This window comes from Sorghum bicolor, chromosome 1 (assembly GCF_000003195.3).
Source record: "Sorghum bicolor cultivar BTx623 chromosome 1, Sorghum_bicolor_NCBIv3, whole genome shotgun sequence".
Lineage (NCBI taxonomy): Eukaryota > Viridiplantae > Streptophyta > Magnoliopsida > Poales > Poaceae > Sorghum > Sorghum bicolor.
The window spans coordinates 3,051,035-3,069,906 of NC_012870.2; the positions used below are offsets into that span (position 1 = coordinate 3,051,035).

The 18,872-nt window shown below is 46.8% G+C and overlaps 4 protein-coding genes across 4 annotated transcripts; 3 read left to right on the top strand and 1 right to left on the bottom strand.

Moving 5' to 3' along the window:
• On the top strand, positions 2,709-4,474 carry LOC8057078. The gene is made up of 2 exons (XM_002463616.2): positions 2,709-3,004; positions 4,133-4,474. Exons 1-2 carry the CDS (start codon positions 2,799-2,801, stop codon positions 4,218-4,220), a joined length of 294 nt encoding a protein of 97 aa, XP_002463661.1. The 5' UTR covers positions 2,709-2,798; the 3' UTR covers positions 4,221-4,474.
• On the bottom strand, positions 4,765-6,342 carry LOC8057079 (splicing factor 3B subunit 6-like protein). Its single transcript, XM_002466176.2, has 2 exons — positions 5,831-6,342; positions 4,765-5,224 (listed from the first exon to the last, which is right to left on the bottom strand). Exon 1 carries the CDS (start codon positions 6,229-6,231, stop codon positions 5,839-5,841), a length of 393 nt encoding a protein of 130 aa, XP_002466221.1. The 5' UTR covers positions 6,232-6,342; the 3' UTR covers positions 4,765-5,224; positions 5,831-5,838.
• Positions 6,470-9,823, top strand: LOC8057395 (peptidyl-prolyl cis-trans isomerase CYP22). Its single transcript, XM_002463617.2, has 7 exons — positions 6,470-6,808; positions 6,927-6,950; positions 7,776-7,863; positions 8,156-8,248; positions 8,826-8,858; positions 9,083-9,139; positions 9,463-9,823. The coding sequence occupies exons 1-7, from the start codon at positions 6,609-6,611 to the stop codon at positions 9,571-9,573; spliced, it is 606 nt and encodes a 201-aa protein (XP_002463662.1). The 5' UTR covers positions 6,470-6,608; the 3' UTR covers positions 9,574-9,823.
• On the top strand, positions 10,031-11,369 carry LOC8057080 (protein MIZU-KUSSEI 1). Its single transcript, XM_002463618.2, has one exon. It carries the CDS (start codon positions 10,330-10,332, stop codon positions 11,281-11,283), a length of 954 nt encoding a protein of 317 aa, XP_002463663.2. The 5' UTR covers positions 10,031-10,329; the 3' UTR covers positions 11,284-11,369.

An 18,872-nucleotide genomic window follows, 5' to 3' on the forward strand; every position in this document is an offset into this window, starting at 1 on the left:
CCTCAAGATTAAGTACGCTGGGCAACAGATGCCCGTCAAATTCTTCAAGGACTTCGACGTCTACCAAGCACACCCCATGGCGATCAAAGGTCGTCGTCGTCGTCGTCGTCCAACCTCGATCGATCTCTGCTAATTGCGATTGGAAGAAGAATAATAGAGATTAATTCGATCAGGAGCCAAGATCATATCGTCATTGCTTTGTACGTTTGCAGGTGCGTGTGGGGAGAGCCAGGACGGGTGCTGGTACGCGTTCTCGCCGAGGGACCGCAAGTACAGGAACGGCAAGCGGCCGGCGAGGAGCGTCTTCGCGGAGGGCGGCGGCCACCAGGTGGGCTTCTGGAAATCCAACAGCAGGCTGGGCGACGTGCGCGCCGGCGGCACGAAAGATGGCGCGGTGATAGGGAGGATGACGTCGCTCACGTTCCAGCTCGGGCGGCAGCCCAGAGGGAAGCAGACGGGGTGGAAGATGAAGGAGTACACCATCCCGGAGAACCAGCACCAGCCTGACGGCTCAGCCATGCTGGTAAACCAACGCCCGGCCTAGCTGACGGCACATCACTAGCTCCTATAGCTTCTTGCTAATTCGTTCCACACATCAACTGCATGCATGCTCAGCAAATTGACACATATGTGTGTTTTTGTGTTGTTTTGTTTCCCATGCTGCAGCTCAATGACTGGGTGGTTTGCAAGTTATTTTACAAAGAAGGAGCAGGATGTACAAATACAGAGAGCATGCAAGGTGAAGAAGATATGCAGCCGCAGATGGTGCCTGCTGCTCACCTGGCTTCCGATTACTCTGAGCGAGACCTGTGTGTAGAGGACTACCTTGTATGTGATGTAGGATTTGCACAGGAGAAGGATGCTGCAAACTGTACCATTTAACACACCGGCAAGCGTACTGTCATCATGAGTATATATGTAGCTACTAGCTAGTTTCCTGTAAGTATATTAATTTAGGCATCGAACTGATATACTATAATCTTATTAGTTCACATCCGTTTGTGTTATACGTTTGGAGTGATCCTCTAAACTTTAGAACTCTAGAAACTTTATAACACTAGCTTCTTTTAAGTCTAACGAAATTTGTGTTGTACATTCTCTACCAATCTCTTTCAGGTCAGCTCATGCTCCAGCTTGAGTTGAGGCCTAGAATCACCACCGCCTTATATGTCACTGGCCCCTTTCTTTCACGGCATCGCCTCATGGGGATTATTTTTATTTTTATGAAACCCCTTTTCAATTTTTCTTTTAAATAGCTTCACTCTTTTTTTGTCTGACTCTTTTGGCCAGGCGCAGCAAAATCATGTTACCCTGCCACATACATTAGTGTGCCACATGCATTAGTGTCATGTCTATATAGTACTAATACTGCTTGGTGTGCACCCGGTGACGCCGCGATGGAGCTTATGCTCATCCAGGTCACGTACTTCGCGTGTGGCTCGCTTGTTATGGATGGGCGCGCCACCGCTTCTTCCTTTCGTGGAGCCAGGCCACCTGTGGCGGGCGTCGTGCTAGACCCTGGATCAGCTCGTGCCGTCAACGGCCATCATTTGCTTCTGGCACGCGCGGAGACTACGCCATGGCTAGCAGCAGCATCGACACGAGGAACCGCGTCTCACGCCCCGGGCGTCGGACACGAACGGGTCTAGCTGCTGCACCGCGTTCACCATGTCGTGTTGCCGCGTTCGTCCTTCTAGACTTCCACGATGCATGTCCGACTCTGTAGGGAGTTGTGAAGAGGGAGTTCGTCTGTAGGACCTGTGCACCCGTGCCTTCACCTCGTTCCAGGCGTTCGATCGGCGGCCACCGCATCAGCCACTTGCAGGAGGACACCATGGCCTCGAGCTTGGTGTGGGTGGCACCACAAGGTGGGTGCCATCGAGGCCATCGACATATCACGCACGATGTGCAATGGTTGCCTCTCCGACGGCCGCCTCTACGCGCCTTTGCCCAATCCATCTAGCTCCTATATATTCCACTTCCACGTCATCACGTGAGCTCTTACTCTCCTACGCCACTACCCATCATTAGCAGGTTGCCAGCGCGAGCACCAAGATGTCTAGTTTGAGCGTGGCCACGAGCCTGGAGTTGCGCCTAGAAGAGAGGCTAGCCATTCGACGGTGGCTCGCATGCGTGTTCGCACAATGGTGTTGCTTGCTCGCACGCACACCCATGTGGCCGTGGCTCGCATGCGCACCTGTAGCGCGCTCGCTGGCGCAGTGGCAGCCCCTACTCGCACGCACGCCACACATTGTCACCTGCAGCTAGCCCACACAGCTCGCACGCACGCCCGTAGCAACTGTGATTGTGCTCGCTCAGGCGCCTATGTGTCTAGGCGTGCATGCGCTATATGTTACAAACACGTCAAAAGTTTTTCTGAAAGTTAGTATAGCCCCACAATGTCCAGCTGCCACCATGGCACATCCACATCAGAGGTTGGCGCTAGCGTGGCAGGTTTTAGACCTTGATGCGCGGTGACAATAGATAAGAAACCTATCATTTTATTAGTTCAAAGACCCAAATAAGACTGTCTCAAAAAGTTCAAGGACTCAGGGACAGGGTGTATATTTAACTATGATCAAAGAGTACAAGTGTGTGGATGAGTGGAAGCTTGACTTTTATACTGCCATTTAATGGGCTCAATCTTTTATGGGCCGGACTTCCTCTGATGCTGATCGCCTGGCCCATGCGTTCCACCATCAAACCCTAACCAAGAATCCGACTCGGCGCTAGACTAATCGGGCGAGGAAGACGAGAAGACCCCGAGGCAGGAGGCGAGCGGGGGAAGGAAGAAGAAGATGAAGGTCCGCGCGTCGGTGAAGCGCCTGTGCGGGTTCTGCAAGGTGGTGAAGCGCCGGGGCATCGTCTTCATCCACTGCACCGCCAACCCCAAGCACAAGCAGCGCCAGGGCTTCTCCACCATCGCCGAAGCCGCCGCCGCGTGCGTCCACCTGCCGCCGCCACCGCCCGCCAGCGGTTCCGCCTCCGCCGCAGCGTTCGCGGAGTAAGACGAGCCTCCACTCTCCTGCCCGGATTACCCTTATTCATAGTTACTTGTTAATCTTCCCCTATTGTTAACGAGCAAACAGTTCCGGAGTCACTAATACGCCACTGGTTACTGGCCGAATTAGGGTTCCGATTAGAGTTGAAAGGTCAGATTTGCGCTGGATCTTTGCTCCTAGCTACGCATACATGCTAGTAGTTATGCTAGATATCAAGATGACCAAGATTAAAACATTTGTTTTTGAAGTAATGGGTCATCTCAGGCGTACCTTACAATCTAGGATCCTTAAATGCCCTCCGGAAGTCTGCTGTTTGTCATTTGAACTTGCATTACTAAGTTTTAATCTCTTTTTCAAAGACATCAATTAGAACGAACCTGATTAGCAGTTTGCGTTTCAAGACAATCTAGCTATATATTTATTAAAGAGGTGACCACTGTATTTCATTTGATCTTCTGGGGTTCTGTGAGATGTCAACTTATGTTACCACGATTGGCGAGGCTATGGCCTATGGGCACTGATGATACAGGCCTCCTCATCTTGTCAATTCTGTTAATTTTTCATCAGCTGTTTCAGCGCATATTTGAGCTAAAGGAGGCTCTGAATTTCTGACATTTCATTTTCCTCCGTAGTCCTTACTGATTTCACTGTAGCAGCCTTATCGCTTGGCTGAAAAGCCATGTCTACTGTTCGTTGATTTGTTATGAGAGAAACATTGCTGAATGGTTGACATATTCGACAGAAAAGCTTAAGCGAACAAGCTAGCTATTTTGGCGTGGGTGGGGCATCAATTTTTTCCTGTGCATTTTGCATGACTCTGTAATTTTGTGTTGGAAACAGAATTACTTGGATATATACCTACTTTCTTGGATAATCAATTCCATATTATGTTTGTTCTTTGGAGCTACGAGGATCTTGACTATGTACCTGCCCTTAAGTGCCTTAAGCTCTTAACTGTTGTAAGTTTAGTATATGATATGATGATCTCCATTTTTAGATAAAGTATTTAGAATGTTAGTAGTGATACTTTTGTCGAGATGAAATGATAGCTTGGGGCACATTTCTGTTTGAAGGATACAAATAACATATTGCCAAATTTGACATTGGCCGCTCTGATCTATGTTTTTCAGGGCTTCAAAGGTGGCGAGGCAAGAGATGTCTATGAAGTTCAATTGGCCGCTAGGTTTAGCTGCCTTGCTCAAGAATGGAGAAAAATAATGCATCAGGTCTACCATATGCTGACATTTTAAGCAGATGTTGAATAGAGCCAGTTGGTATCATGATATGAAGAGAAGCATGTAGCAAAAACTTGAAACTGTACCATCATCATGTATTTGCTATTACTACACATCAGTTGAAGTCATGCTACGGTGGAATAATATCAGCACATATTGTTTTTTTTTCTCTTAAAATGTTTGATTCTTGAATGTTTTAATGTAATAGCATTTGCAGAAAGGTGCTATGCTTAACTCTGTTATTCGTCTTGCTGGGTGGCCCATCTATCTTATTTGGTGGCACCGAAATCTGCTGCGATTGCATGACATGTTGTGGCTTTTCAAGGAAGAGATACTGCTGGACTCAAAGGGTTCAGCGTTTGTGAAATTGCTGGAACCAAAGGAATGCAAAAAAGGTGTAGGACTGCAGTCAAAAGGAGATGCCGCCTTTAGAATTCAGGATGATACTAGTAGCCTAAGATGTAAAAATTGTACAAATTTTGCTGTGGTATATCATCTCAAATTATTGCAAACTCAGCAAAATCAAATTCTGAAAGCGGTAAGGAAGTCACATCGATTGCCATAGCACAATCTTACAGTATTACAAAATTACAGATATATAATCGACTGCCATAGCACAATCTTAGAGTATTACAAAATTACAGATATATAACAGTGAATGTTAACTCCACATCACACGTGACGCAAACTGTTCGATAAGTGACGCCTGATAGTGATCCATAATCACCACAACAAAAGCTACTCAGCAGGATTGAATGATATGACCAATACATCAATTATAATACACCCTACAATTTACTTCGCTGACTGAAAAGCGACGCCATGAACTAATCAACAAAATCATCATTTTTGCACTGGACTGATGAAATCTACAAATTCTGACTAACCCTCAACTGATGATATCCGCAGAAGTTGATTAAGTGCACAGAAACACACTTTTGGCTCAAAACCTTGCAAAGGCGTCTGAACATTTTCCAGTCACTCATCCTGAAATGTATGTTTAAGAACATAGTTTTGACATGGAAAACATATCTGTCAACATTCCATAAGGCACACACAGATTTTCAATTGAACAACTCCGAAAATTCATTTTAATTTGGCATAGAGCACACCAACATCATTCTACTTGAACGTTTAGTATATGGTAACACATACCAGCTACCAAAAAAAGATACTAACCAAACACTGAGCCCAAATTTAACAGCCTAACCATGCTACTCCCAGTCTCACTACAGAATACAGATCAACAATTCAAACATAGTGATGTATACTAACTCATTCATCTTGTTTTATTAGAGCTAACCATGCTACTCCCAGTCTCACTACAAAATACAGATCACCAATTCAAACATAGTGACAGGCGTATACTACTCGTCCATCTTGTTTTAGTAGAAGGTAAACATTCAGTGGGCGATTAGAAAAGCATGAAAGGAACAGGCATTGTAGCATATTAATGGTTCATGGTAAGCACATATCTATTCAATTGACCGAATAACAACACAGAGTAATTAGCAACACTGGATAAACACAGCACAGCGCTACCAATTTGTTCCCTCTACTCTTCAGCATACAAGAGGCTGCAGGGGCAATAACCTGGCCGCTCAGTCGCTGGAGCCAGGGCCGGGTGTCTTGGACCCTATTCCGTACTTCTCCTGGAGCCTGGTGATCTCGTCCTCCTTCTTCTTGACATCCGACTTCTTGGACATCTTCGCTGGCTGGTAGTAGAGCACGATGAGGTAGCGGTTGGCGACGTTGAAGCCGGAGAGGTGGTCGACGGCGTTCTTGGCGTCGTAGATGTCCTCGTAGACAACGTAGGCGGTGCCTCGCGTGTCCTTGGCGTTGCCCAGCCGGATCTGCCGGATCGCGCCGTACTTGCCGAAGATGTCGTACATCTCCTCGCTCGAGATGTTGAACGGCAGGTTCCGCACGTACAGCACCCGGTTCACCTCCGGAGGGAGGCGCGCGTTCCCCTTCCGCAGGCCCGCCGCCGCCATCGCCGCCGCGACGAAGCTCGCCTAGGGTTTGGGGATTGGGGATTTGGGGGGTGCTTTGCTTGCTGCGTGTAGCCGCCTCTTTCTCTCGCGTCTTCGTTTGCCTTATTGGAGAGGTGGAGCCGCACGGGGTCGATTAGTTGCCGACTCTGGGAGAGTTCCCACCGACATGTGGCCCTTACTTTCAAGTGGGGCCCATATGTCGGCGTCTAGTCTCGAAGTTTCGGTGACGAATCTTTAGCGCATAAACGCGAGCTGAGCCGGCTCGAGCCTCGGCTTCGAATCCCCGGCGACCTCCCTCCACGAAGCAGCTTCCTCCGGTCGCCTGCTGGGCCTCGGACCTGCGAGAAGCTTCCGGCGCCAGCCCATCGAGCACCGCAATGGCGTCCGGCGGAGCGGCCATCTCGGCGGGGCCGACGCCACCGTCGGCGACGGCGACGGCGGTGGAGTGGCACCAGCGGCCGCCGAACCCGAAGAACCCCGTGGTGTTCTTCGACGTGACCATCGGGTCCATCCCCGCCGGCCGCATCAAGATGGAGCTCTTCGCCGACATCGCCCCCAAGACCGCGGAGAACTTCCGGTGATGGCCTAAACCCTCCAGTAGCCATAAACCCTAGGTTCCATTCGTTTCATCCTTCTGCCGCTGATGTGTTTGACACTTGGATAGATCTCTAATCATGTTACTTTGTTGGTTTCAGGCAGTTCTGCACTGGGGAGCATAGGTAAGAGACTTCCAGGCTTCCAGCGATTGATTATCTCCTGGCTGTGGACTTGTTCTGAGGCTAATTGTGCTAACCTGGTGGCTCCATCCTGATGTGAAACCATTTAGCCGAGTACTTTGTTAAGTTCCTTTAGAGTTTCTATTTTACTGATGCCTACTATAATGGTTAGCATGGTCATTCGCTTGGGGAGACTAGCTGATTTGAAAAGGGAAAAACAGTATCAAACTATATGCTTTCTTAAAGGCAGAGTTTATCTTCCTTAAAAAAAGGAAAGATAGAATGAAACAAGGAAGACCAATTTTTTCTGTACTTCTGTTGATTGTTATGGTTGGTGAGAAGTTGAGATTATAGCGTGGTGTTTTCTGGAACTTACATACCTACTAGCTGATTTAAATAATATTGTTGTGCTGTTTGGTATAATAACAAGTCGCTCCTTGCTTCACCTCCATGTTTACTTTTACTTAAACTGATGTTGGGACTATGCAAGGATATGAATTTGGGTCTTTAGGATAGTGTGCATAAGTGTTGGGTGTGGCATGGCGACATAGCACTGCTTTGAGACTGGGACGGGTATTTTTTGTATTGGTACAATGTATTGCAAATTGAAGCTGGGCAGTGGCCGTGTGGATGACCGTGACACAGGAGTGTGAATAGATCTAGGAGAAATTAGGTTATTTCTGCTTTTATTGGCTGCTGGTGTTTGCTATTTGATTAGTGACTTCATGAGGATTCAAGTAAAAAAGTTGCTCCAGCAATTATGAAATTACTTTGCAGACAACAGTCTAATGGATGATTTCTAATGCTCAGTTTTGATGTTGATTGCAGAAAAAATGCTTTGCCACAGGGTTATAAGGGCTGTCAATTCCATAGAGTGATCAAAGATTTCATGATTCAGGGTGGTGACTTCTTGAAGGTTTGTCTGCCACATACTAGTAGCTTCAACCATCAATTTTATTACTTAGCATAGATAACCCAGTGCTATCCTAGAACTAAAACTTGTGTATGAATGTGCTCTTACTTATAATAGGCAACAAAAATCAAGGTAGAATCTGATATATTGTTTTACCCTTCTGTGGACCCTCCTGTAGAATTTGTTTTTGGAGTGATCAACTACTTTAGTAATATCCATGCAGAAATTGGAAAGACTCATAAGTTCATGTGATGTTCAGTATATAAACTAAAGCCTCCTGTTTTGTGTCCTGTAGAATGATGGTACTGGATGCACATCAATCTATGGTACCAAATTTGATGATGAAAATTTTATTGCAAAGCATACAGGGCCTGGACTGCTCTCAATGGTATTCTTTCTTTCCACCTTGATGTTTTTCAATTGAAATGCTGCCAGGAGATGCTTTTCTGTATTTTCTCTTTGTTTGCACTGGATCTATTGCTTGGACTCAGTGTAATTAGATTTGTATATCTGGCATCCTATAGTGTTACACATGTACTTTTTACTCGTTTTTTGGAATGGGGATCATCGTTGGGCATAATAAATGACTAGCCCCCCTGCCCCTTTACCATGAACGTGCTTAATTTATGGGATCTTGCACTAATGTGCTATGTTCCCTTTTTTAAGAAATATTCTGTAGTCTGTCCATAGTATCAACCAATTTCGATAGTTGTTTTGTCTATCATTCTTCCTCATGTTTTACATTTTCACATTATTGTTCTACATCAGTTTAGGGTAGATTACCTGTCTGTCCCAGATCTCTTTTTCATGAATGATGATGTTCATCAGCTGCCTTTTTAAATTTAATAAAAATATTCTTTAAAGCATATAGCTGGTTAATAGCACTTCATTTCTTCTTCAAAGCATATTCGGTAGCTTCTGTCTTATGATATCAACACTTGGTACTTCTCCCCCTTTTTTGGCAGGCAAACAGTGGAATTAACTCTAATGGATCTCAGGTACATTCACCTCCTCTAAAATTGCACGTAACCTTTAATGTGTTACTCAAATTTATTCCACAATAAGTTTGAAGTAATATTATTTACTGCCCTACTGTAAGTAAAACTCAGTTGGCAACACCTTTTCCTTCAGGTTTTGTTTAAGAACAAGAAACAGACTATATATGCTCTTGTACACCCCGATAGAGTACCTCATGAAAACCTTTACTTTCTTGTGCTTGCAGTTCTTTATAACATGTGCGAAGTGTGACTGGCTTGACAACAAACATGTGGTATTTGGGGTAAGCTTACTTGATTCAAAAAAATGCTTCCTTTTTTGTGACCATTCCTCATGATAATTGCTTTATAGATTAGAATATTATTTCAAGTACATATATGCATACCCACAGTATTAGGGTTCAAAGGTTAAGATGATACAGTATAATTACAATATAATTGGTTTAGTTTGTAGATGTGAGCAAGATAAATCAAATGTTAGAATGCAAAGGTTTGTGATATAGAATTGTAGACTGCGAGGCAAGGTTGTGGCCTTTGTGTTTTCATTTTCTTTTCAGCTATCACTATTTGAGTTTAATCCCAGCATTGTCATGTTTATTCAATGTAGAGAGTGCTTGGAGACGGTTTGCTCGTCGTGAGGAAGATTGAAAATGTTGCAACTGGAGCGAATAACAAACCAAAGCTTGCCTGCATTATAAGCGAGTGCGGTGAAATGTAGCTTGATCCCTGAATGCGGCTAATTGTGGACTCTTGGACGCTGCTGATGTAGACCCGGTTTGGTTGATGCGACTACTTGAGCTGTGGAAACGATATAGAGCATGTAATGAAGTACTGAAGCATATCAAATTTACATTGAGGGAAGCATATTGTGTCCATGCAACCTGTAGAATAATACTCCAAAGAGAAAAACTAATGTTCTTGTTTGACTTGGTAGTTGGATCTTCTATTCTGATGAACATGTTTGATCCTATTGTTCCTGGTTTAGTTAGCAGGAAGTTTACTATGGTGTGCTTCAATGATTCAGGAAGCAAAGCAAGCAATTTTTGGATTCAGCTCTGGCCCAAGGAATCCAGAAGTGAAACTTGCCTATTCTGGTCTCTGTCCATGGGTACCATCAAGTAATGTACTTGCGTGCTTGTGCCATTTTATTTTATGTTGATGTATTGCAACCTGCAAGTGGGCTTCGATGAACAAACAGGTAACATTTACAAGTCGAGCCGTCAAAGGAATCCACAGGTGTCGTATGTTCTAGTATATGATTAGCCTTTGACAGAGCATTTTCCACGATGTCAAGCCTGCCGTCGGCTTGCACGGTTGCACCTGATTCGTTCTACTGATGTCACAGACAAATCGCAGAATTTTGCACTTGATACGCGTACGTGCGTACCATTAACCATTCTGTCTGCTACTCCCTTTTAAGGCACCAAGGGCTCCCTTGATCCCCGCACGTCGTCACTCCTTGCCGCCCTGTAGCATGCCAACCATGTCACGCACGACGCCGTCGAGCCCGTTGACGCGCGCCACGCCCCCGCTCTCCCCGACGGCCGGCGGCACTCCGAGTCGCCTGGCCGTCGCGCCGGCCTCCCCGTCCACCCCGCAGTGCGCTATTCCGGCGTCGCCCCACACGCCGGGCAGGGCCAGGGCGAGCGCTCCCACCCCGCCGCCGGCCACGCCGCGCACACCGCGCCCGGAGATCACGCTCCGTCAGCCGGCGTCGCAGGCGTCACAGAAGCGCGCGCCCGCCGCCGTCCGGAAGCCGTCGCGAGCGCTCCGCGCGATCCGCGCGCTGATTCGGTCGCTGCCCATCGTCGCACCCGCGGCGTGCCGCCCGGCGTCCGCGCTCCCGCGACGCTACACCAAGCCGCACGACGGGCACGGCGGCAGCGGCGGCGCGCGCGTCACCGGCACGTTCTACGGGCACCGCCGCGCGCGCATCACCCTCTCCGTCCAGGAGCGCCCCGGCAGCCTCCCGTCGCTTGTGCTCGAGATCGGCGTGCCCACGGGGAAACTCATGCAGGAGCTTTCCGCCGGCGGGCACGTCCGCATCGCCCTCGAGTGCGAGAAGAAGTCCAAGAAGTCGACGCTGCCGGAAGGCGGCGGCGGCGGCAACGTGAGCCTGCTGGAGGAGGCGATGTGGACGGCGTACGTGAACGGGCGGCGCGTGGGGTACGCGGTGAGGCGGGAGGCCTCGGAGGGCGACCTCGCCGTGATGCAGCTCCTGAGTACGGTCTCGGTGGGCGCCGGCGTGCTACCCGGGGACGTGGTGGACGCGCCAGCCGGGTCGGAGGCCGACGGCGAGGTGGCGTACATGCGCGCCGGGTTCGACAGGGTGGTCGGAAGCAAGGACTCCGAGTCGTTCTACATGATTAACCCGGAGGGGGTTGCCGGCGGTGGCACGGAGCTCAGCATATTTCTTGTCAGGGTGTAGACACGTCTATGAGAATTTCGTTTTATTTTACGATTGCGTTTGAATGTAGATTTGGAATGGGAAAAGGAATGACATTTTTTTGATAATAGCCTACCATGATTGCCTCATGGTAAGGAATGACATTGGATATGAGATGCTGGTTACTCATACAATCTACTAGCAAATTGGCTTCTTATCCGCTTTGCGTTTCTAACATATTTGTTCTTGAATGAAGTGGGAAATGCATGTAATCGACTATGCCCATTTCTCCTATGCAAGATTGCCCACTAACATTTTTGTCAATCATCTTCATCCTCCTCCCCTCCTTCCACGGAGCTCCTCACCGGTGGCCGTGCCCTCCACCTCCTCGTCCTCACCCCTGCCGTGCCGCCACGGAGCTCCAACAAAACCCTAGCACGCTCACGGTGGACACCTTCTTCCTGTCCCTTCTCCTTCTTCCGTGGCGAGCTCCTGTAGGATCTCTGGATGTACAGGAAGTGGCCTAGAGGGGGGGGTGAATAGGCCTGTTCAAACTTTTTCAGCAAAGTTTATCAGTCACACAGGCAAGGGCGGCAGTGAGGCCCTCCCAGGGCGGCACTGACGGCCTCAACAGAAAAACAGACAGAAGCTTAATTGAATTGATTCAAAGTTTACCCAGGGAAATTTAGATCGACTAAATTTCCAAGCTTCCTGCAAGATGTTAGGGCACAGGTATGTGGCTAGAATGTGCTGGAGCCTCCCCACCAAGTAGATCGGCCTCAAATCCTAACACAAACTCATACACAAGTGAAAGCACACAAGACACACGATTTTTACCGTGGTTCAGCTGTTGCCACAACAAGGCTTGGCCTACTCCACGTTGTTGAGGTGCCCACACTAGGACCGGCTTAGCCACACAGGCTTACCTTCTCCTCGTTCTCAAAGCAAGGATTTTACCCCTTGCAAAGAGTAAAGAATGTATTAGCTGCAAGGGTAACTTTACAAACCTTCCCTTGGCTGCCACACAAGTTGGCAAGCTCTAGGGCGACGCCTAGCCGGCTAGGAGCAAGCTCCAAGAGTAACAAACTCAAGGCTGCCGGCCAAACGTGAACCAAAAGCTCTTTTTGACACTGGGAATCAATGGATCTGCTCTCCAATCGAAGTTTGCTGCCTTTTCCCTCAAGTTTTGATGGTTGGAATCAAGGATTGGCTTGGGGGCTTGAGGAGCAACAATGGAGGGAGAGAGAGGTGAGCTCTGGTCTGTTTGCAACGGTTGGAAGCGAGGAAGAAGAGCAGGTTACCGTTTGAGACGGTCTGGAAGGGTATTTATACCCAGCTCTCCAACTGTCACAGTGTAGGGCGGCAGTGCCGCCCTTAGAGGGCGGCAGTGCCGCCCTTGCCTGAACCAGCCTGAAAACACCAAAGTGTAGAGAGAAAGATATGCTGGCTAGGCTAGGGTCTGAGGATTTTGATGAGCTTTTGAGCCTTTGGTTCACAATTTGATCCACAACCTTGGAGTCCCTCTTTATAGTACGGCTTTTCCTATACTCAAATTCAAACCGAAAATGAATTAAACCTCCTTTGGAGCTAGGAAAGCCATCCTTTAGAAATGGGGGATTCTCCATGGTATTCAACAACCTCTTTGTTATATTCCCTGCTTGTCATCTCAGCAAAACTCATTAGTTCCCTAATTAGGTGGTCATCAACGCCAAAACCCACAATAGGCTTGATTGCACTTACAATCTCCCCCTTTTTGGTGATTGATGACAACCAAATTAGAGCTTACAAAAGATAATAATTATAACTGAGATTTAAATGGTCATGAGCATAGGAGCTCCCCCTAAATGTATGATTGGAGTTTTGAATACCCAAACTTGACATGAAATTCAAGCTTCATACATTTAGCAAGTGATGGAGGACCTCCCCCTATGTCCATGACCTCTGTGGGGTGCAACAAACTGTGTCACAAGATAACCGTGTATGCATATGACAGTTTATACAAGCAGGACAGCATGCTGCTGTAGTAGAGGGCCTCACTGCCGCCCTGGTAGGGCGCCACTGCCGCCCTTGCTACACCAGCAAGCTGACAGAAATTTCAAAAAACATTACACCACACAAACAGGTTAACCAACAGAATTTAAACTACAAAATTAAGCCTGGCAAGCAGTTCACAAGTACATGTTCACATCCGAAGCAAATAGAGATAAGTAAGTAGCATTATTACAACTTAAAGATAGTTTTTAAAGAAGCACTCATGCTCACAAACTAACAACTAACACTCTCATCGGATCTGAACATGAAGATCTGCAGCTGCAGTGACGAAGTCCAGTCGAAAAGAATTGACCCCTCTAATTTCTCTAATTTTCTCCCCCTTTGGCATCAAGTACCAAAAAGAGAAAAGAAGAGAGAAAGAAGAGAGAACAACTCACTCATCATCGTCATCATCGTCACTGGAAACCACAGCACGACCAGCCCTATGAGTAGTAGCTGTGAAGCGAGAGGCACGCGTGGAACGTCGAGGAGCAGCCGCTGAAGTGCTAGCCCGACGCTGTCTAGCATCATCCCTGAACTGCCGATAGACACTGCCTAGTGTCTCCTGAAGATCTGGATCATCATCATATCCCTGGTGCTCATCATAGCTGCCATGATCTTCACCAGACTCCGTGTCAGACAGGTGAGGAAGATCTGGAAACTGAGGAGGTGGAGCCACGGGTGGAAGAGGAGGTAGACCCTGAACCTCTCTAGCTGCATTTATTGCATGCCTGCTCTCCATCCTGTCATTATACTGATTTTGTGCCATGTAAGAGCAAGTGCCAAAAATAGCCTTCACCCATTCTGCCAACTTCTGAAAGCGCTTCTTCTTCCTTCCATCTCTCCTCTGTGGCACACTGTGGCCTCCCTCACTATGGTATGAGCTCTCTACTGCAGGAGGTGGGGCTGTTTTACCACCTTTGGTTTTCTTGATGTTATACACCGTGTGGCTACAATCCTTAGGATATCTAACTCCAGTCACTCTCTCAATCAAAAACATCAGATAAGGAGCATAAGGAAGTGACCTCCTCCCATCATCCATAGCATATGCCAGCTCTACCCATATGAACCTTGGAATATTAAATTTATCCCCTTCTGGAAATCTGGACAGCACATTAGTAATATGGCCATTGAGATCAGTGGCATTGTCTTTTGGGTTGAGTGTCATTTTGATAAGGTTGTTCATCACATAATAGAAACTCTTCAACCCAGTCCTCCTGTTGTTCACTTGGGTTGGATCCTCCCACATAAAACTCACCTCATGTGGCTCAAACCTTCTCTCATTGTGAATTCGAGAGTAGGTTCTATGGTCATTTCCAAAACCCAATATCCTGCAGAAGGTAATGAAATCAATCCTATAATGTGTACCATCTGTCATCCAATGAACCTCATCATTGTCTCTGTTCCAGAAGTAGGTAGCATGAAATTGAGCAAGTATCTCTCTATTCCAGTCATATTTAAAGGACATGAGAGTGGACAGCTCAAACTTATCACATACTTTAATTGCAGCATCAAAGTCAGGCTCCTCTTTTGCTTGCATAGCATCAAAATCAATGAAATGCATCTCACAAATCTTTCCCTTTCTAGCAGGTAGAATAGCAGTGGCATAGAAATTTGAATGAAAAACATTCCAGAAACGATAATCAACACCACTTATCTTGCTGTGAGCATAGGGATCCATCTCTCTAGCTTCCTCCACAGCTTTCCAGCTTGCTGCATAATTGATTAAGGGATGATCCACTGTGTCATTTGGTGCCTTGAGTTCAAACTCATCAGTGCTGTCCCTCATATAGCTGTCATCAAATTCTATAATGTGCAAGGGAGTGCTAGGACAGCCTATGGGAGAGATCGTGAAACCAGCCTGCTGCAACATTTCTTCTTGCTGAATATACTGCTGCCTTGCTGCTCTATCATCTCCAAAGAATACTCCAGAGCTGCTGCCTCTGCCCCTGCCTCTGCGAACTTGTTGCTTGGTGGTTATTTTCCTCTTTCCTCGGTCCATCTATGCCAAAATTGAGCCAAATCAGGAACTGTACATCTAGCATATAGTGGAACATATGTAGAGTCAATTGATTAAGTGAGATGTGTAGAATATGGACTGTGGGAACTCCTCCTAACCAAGCTGGTCAGGGGAGGGCGGCACTGCCGCCCTCTGAGGGCGGCACTGCCGCCCTGCAGAGTTTCTGCAGTCCCTACTCTACACTTCATCTCTTGTTCAACTTACACACATATGCACCACTGTCCATCATACAATCTCTAAGATAGTTCATAAGCAGACTAAGTCTAGATGAGCATGAGCTTTAAGAGGATGAACAAACGAACTAGGATAGATTTAATCTATGAACTTTAATCGATTTACTTTCCCTTCAATGCATTGAAACTGCAGAGAAGCAGTTGCCAAGGCCGGCACTGCCGACCTTAAGCTCCGGCACTGCCGGAGGGCATCTTTCAATACGTCGAGAGAAATCAAATCCATTCAAATCCATCCACTAAACCTCTTCCTAGTTCATCATCCATCCCCTAGAGACTGAAACTTTTGCCCAAAAATAGACATTGCATAGATCGGGATAGGTTAGGGTTTCACCTTGCTTTTCTTCCTTGGATTGAGGGGATGAGAGAAGAGTGCCCCTCCTTGGAGAGGGAGCAGCACACCCAATGCACCACTGGAGATGACCAAGGAGGCCTTCTCCCTTTCTCCTTCTTCCTCACGGCAGAGAGGTGGCTGAAGGGAAGAGGTTCCCTGGAACCTTGCGTGAGGGAGAGAGAGAGACCGAGAGGGGAATTGCGGCGCAATGAGGAAGGGAAGGAAAGGTCACGGGCACGACCAGAGAAAGAAAGGAGAAGCGGGCCCGAGAGATCCAGTCCAAGGCAATTTAGCCTGAACCGCTTAGGGCGGCACTGCCGCCCTCTAAGGGCGGCACTGCCGCCCTCCTTGACAGCAGAGGGATTTAAGAGAAAATAACTTTTCTCCATTGTATTAGATATGAACACATACAACCCAAACACCATGACTAGATACAAGGAAACAATCAAACTATAGTCATGATATTTGAGACAAATTTTAAGAGTTTTTGAAAGACATAATTAAATCTTTTCAAGTATTTTCTCCTATGCATACTAGTTTTTTTTTTTTCAAACAAGGTGTGTGCTGGAGTTCAAACCACGTTACGAGAATCCAAGATATTCAGTTCACTACGTAAAGCACAAAACCTTGTCTCGTCTAGAGGCTTAGTGAAGATATCGGCTAGTTGCTTTTCGGTGCTCACATGGCGAATTTCGATATCTCCTTTGGCTTCGTGGTCTCTCAAGAAGTGATGTCGGACGTCTATGTGCTTGGTTCTTGAGTGACTTACAGGGTTGTTTGCAAGTTTTATGGCACTTTCATTGTCACACAAGAGTGGGATTTTGGTAAATTGACATCCGAAATCACGAAGGGTTTGCCTCATCCAAAGTAATTGAGCACAGCATGCACCGGCTGCAATATACTCGGCCTCAGCTGTGGAAAGGGCTACACAATTTTGCTTTTTAGAACTCCAAGACACTAAGGACCGTCCAAGGAATTGACATGTCCCCGAAGTGCTTTTTCTATCTACTTTGCAACCGGCATAATCAGAATCTGAATAGCCAAGTAGATTGAACTTGGAGCCCTTAGGATACCACAAGCCAAGGTTAGGAGTGTGTACTAAATATCTCAAGATTCTCTTAACAGCCATTAAGTGACATTCTTTCGGATTAGCTTGAAATCTAGCACACATGCACACACTAAGCATAATATCAGGCCTAGATGCGCACAGATAAAGTAAAGAGCCGATCATGGAGCGGTATACCTTGATGTCCACGGCCTTCCCTTTATCATCAAGATCAAGATGTCCATTAGTTGGCATGGGAGTATTGATAGGCTTCGCTTTCTCCATGTCAAACTTCTTCAGCATATCAAGGGTGTACTTGGTTTGACTTATGAAAGTCCCTTCCTTCAATTGCTTGATTTGAAACCCGAGGAAGTACTTCAGCTCACCCATCATGGACATCTCAAATCTCTTTGTCATGATCCTACTAAATTCCTCGCAAAACACTTGATTAGTACTACCAAATATTATGTCATCGACATATATTTGGCACACAAAAATATCATTACCAATTTTACGAGTAAAGAGAGTAGAATCAGCTTTGCCTATTTCAAAGCCTTTCTTGAGCAAGAAATCCTTAAGGCATTCATACCATGCTCTTGGTGCTTGCTTAAGCCCATAGAGCGCCTTTTGGAGTTTATAGACATGGTTTGGAAACTTGGGATCTTCAAAACCTGGTGGCTGCTCAACATACACCAACTCTTGTATAGGGCCATTGAGGAATGCACTCTTGACATCCATTTGGAACAGCTTGAAGTCGTGATGGGCAGCAAAGGCTAAAAGCATTCGAATTGCTTCAAGCCTTGCCACCGGTGCAAAGGTCTCTTCAAAGTCCAAGCCCTCTACTTGAGTGTAACCTTGAGCCACCAATCTTGCCTTGTTCCTTGTCACCACGCCGTTCTCATCTTGCTTGTTGCGAAAGACCCATTTGGTGCCAATCACATTGGTATTGGGCCTTTCAACGAGAGTCCACACTTGGTTCCTCTCGAAGTTGTTGAGCTCTTCTTGCATGGCCAAGACCCAATCCTCATCCGCCAACGCCTTCTCTACCTTATCTGGTTCAATGGAAGACACAAAAGAGAAATGTTGACAGAAACTTGCTAAATGTGAACGTGTCAACACTCCCTTTCGAAGACTTCCAAGGATGTTGTCGGCAGGATGATCTCTTTGAATTGTTTGGCGTAGTCTTGGATGCTCAACACCGTCTTGTTCTTCATCTAACTCTTCATCAGCTTCAAGCTCAAAAACTGGTGCAAGATCCAGCCCTTGAGGTGTTGAGGAAGTTGCTGCTGCTGAGGGAGGGGCGGCACTGCCGCCCTGGACAGCCTCACTGCCGCCCTGTTGCTGAGCAGCAGGTGTGGCTGACACATTTGCATCGAGTGCATCAGCGGAAGACTTGTCAGCAGCATCTTGGGGATCCTCCTGAGCAGTGGCTTTTTCTTCTTGTGGCCTTATGTCACCAAGAGCCAATTGCTTGATTGCCTCACATGGTGAATCCTCCTTTCCTGCAACACTTTCATCAATATGCTCTACTTGAGAGCCGTTAGACTCATCAAATGAGACATCTACCGCAACTTCAACTCTACCAGAGGTTTTGTTGTAGATGCGGTAGGCATGCTCATTTGATCCATAACCAAGAAGAATGCCTTCATCAACTTTAGGTGCAAACTTAGAGGTTTTGGGCCTTTTATTGAGTATGAAACACTTGCACCCAAACACTCTAAAGTATGACACCTTTGGTTTGTTACCGGTTAGCAGCTCATATGACGTCTTCTTGAGTTTCTTGTGTAGATAGAGGCGGTTGATTGCATGGCAAGCGGTGTTGATTGCTTCGCACCAAAATAGGTCCGAAGTCTTATACTCATCAAGCATTGTTCTTGCCATATCAATGAGTGTTCTATTCTTCCTCTCTACCACGCCATTTTGCTGCGGGGTGTATGGAGTTGAAAACTCATGCTTGATGCCTTCATCATC

Excerpts from the sequence above, each read along its gene's own strand:
- LOC8057078 (XM_002463616.2), top strand. The coding sequence starts at position 2,799 with ATGAAGGTCCGCGCGTCGGTGAAGCGCCTGTGCGGGTTCTGCAAGGTG. Across the intron at positions 3,005-4,132 it reads TCCGCCGCAGCGTTCGCGGA|GGCTTCAAAGGTGGCGAGGC; the intron begins GTAAGACGAGCC and ends TATGTTTTTCAG.
- LOC8057079 (XM_002466176.2), bottom strand. The coding sequence starts at position 6,231 with ATGGCGGCGGCGGGCCTGCGGAAGGGGAACGCGCGCCTCCCTCCGGAG.
- LOC8057395 (XM_002463617.2), top strand. The coding sequence starts at position 6,609 with ATGGCGTCCGGCGGAGCGGCCATCTCGGCGGGGCCGACGCCACCGTCG. Across the intron at positions 7,864-8,155 it reads AGGGTGGTGACTTCTTGAAG|AATGATGGTACTGGATGCAC; the intron begins GTTTGTCTGCCA and ends TGTGTCCTGTAG. Across the intron at positions 9,140-9,462 it reads ACAAACATGTGGTATTTGGG|AGAGTGCTTGGAGACGGTTT; the intron begins GTAAGCTTACTT and ends TATTCAATGTAG.
- LOC8057080 (XM_002463618.2), top strand. The coding sequence starts at position 10,330 with ATGCCAACCATGTCACGCACGACGCCGTCGAGCCCGTTGACGCGCGCC.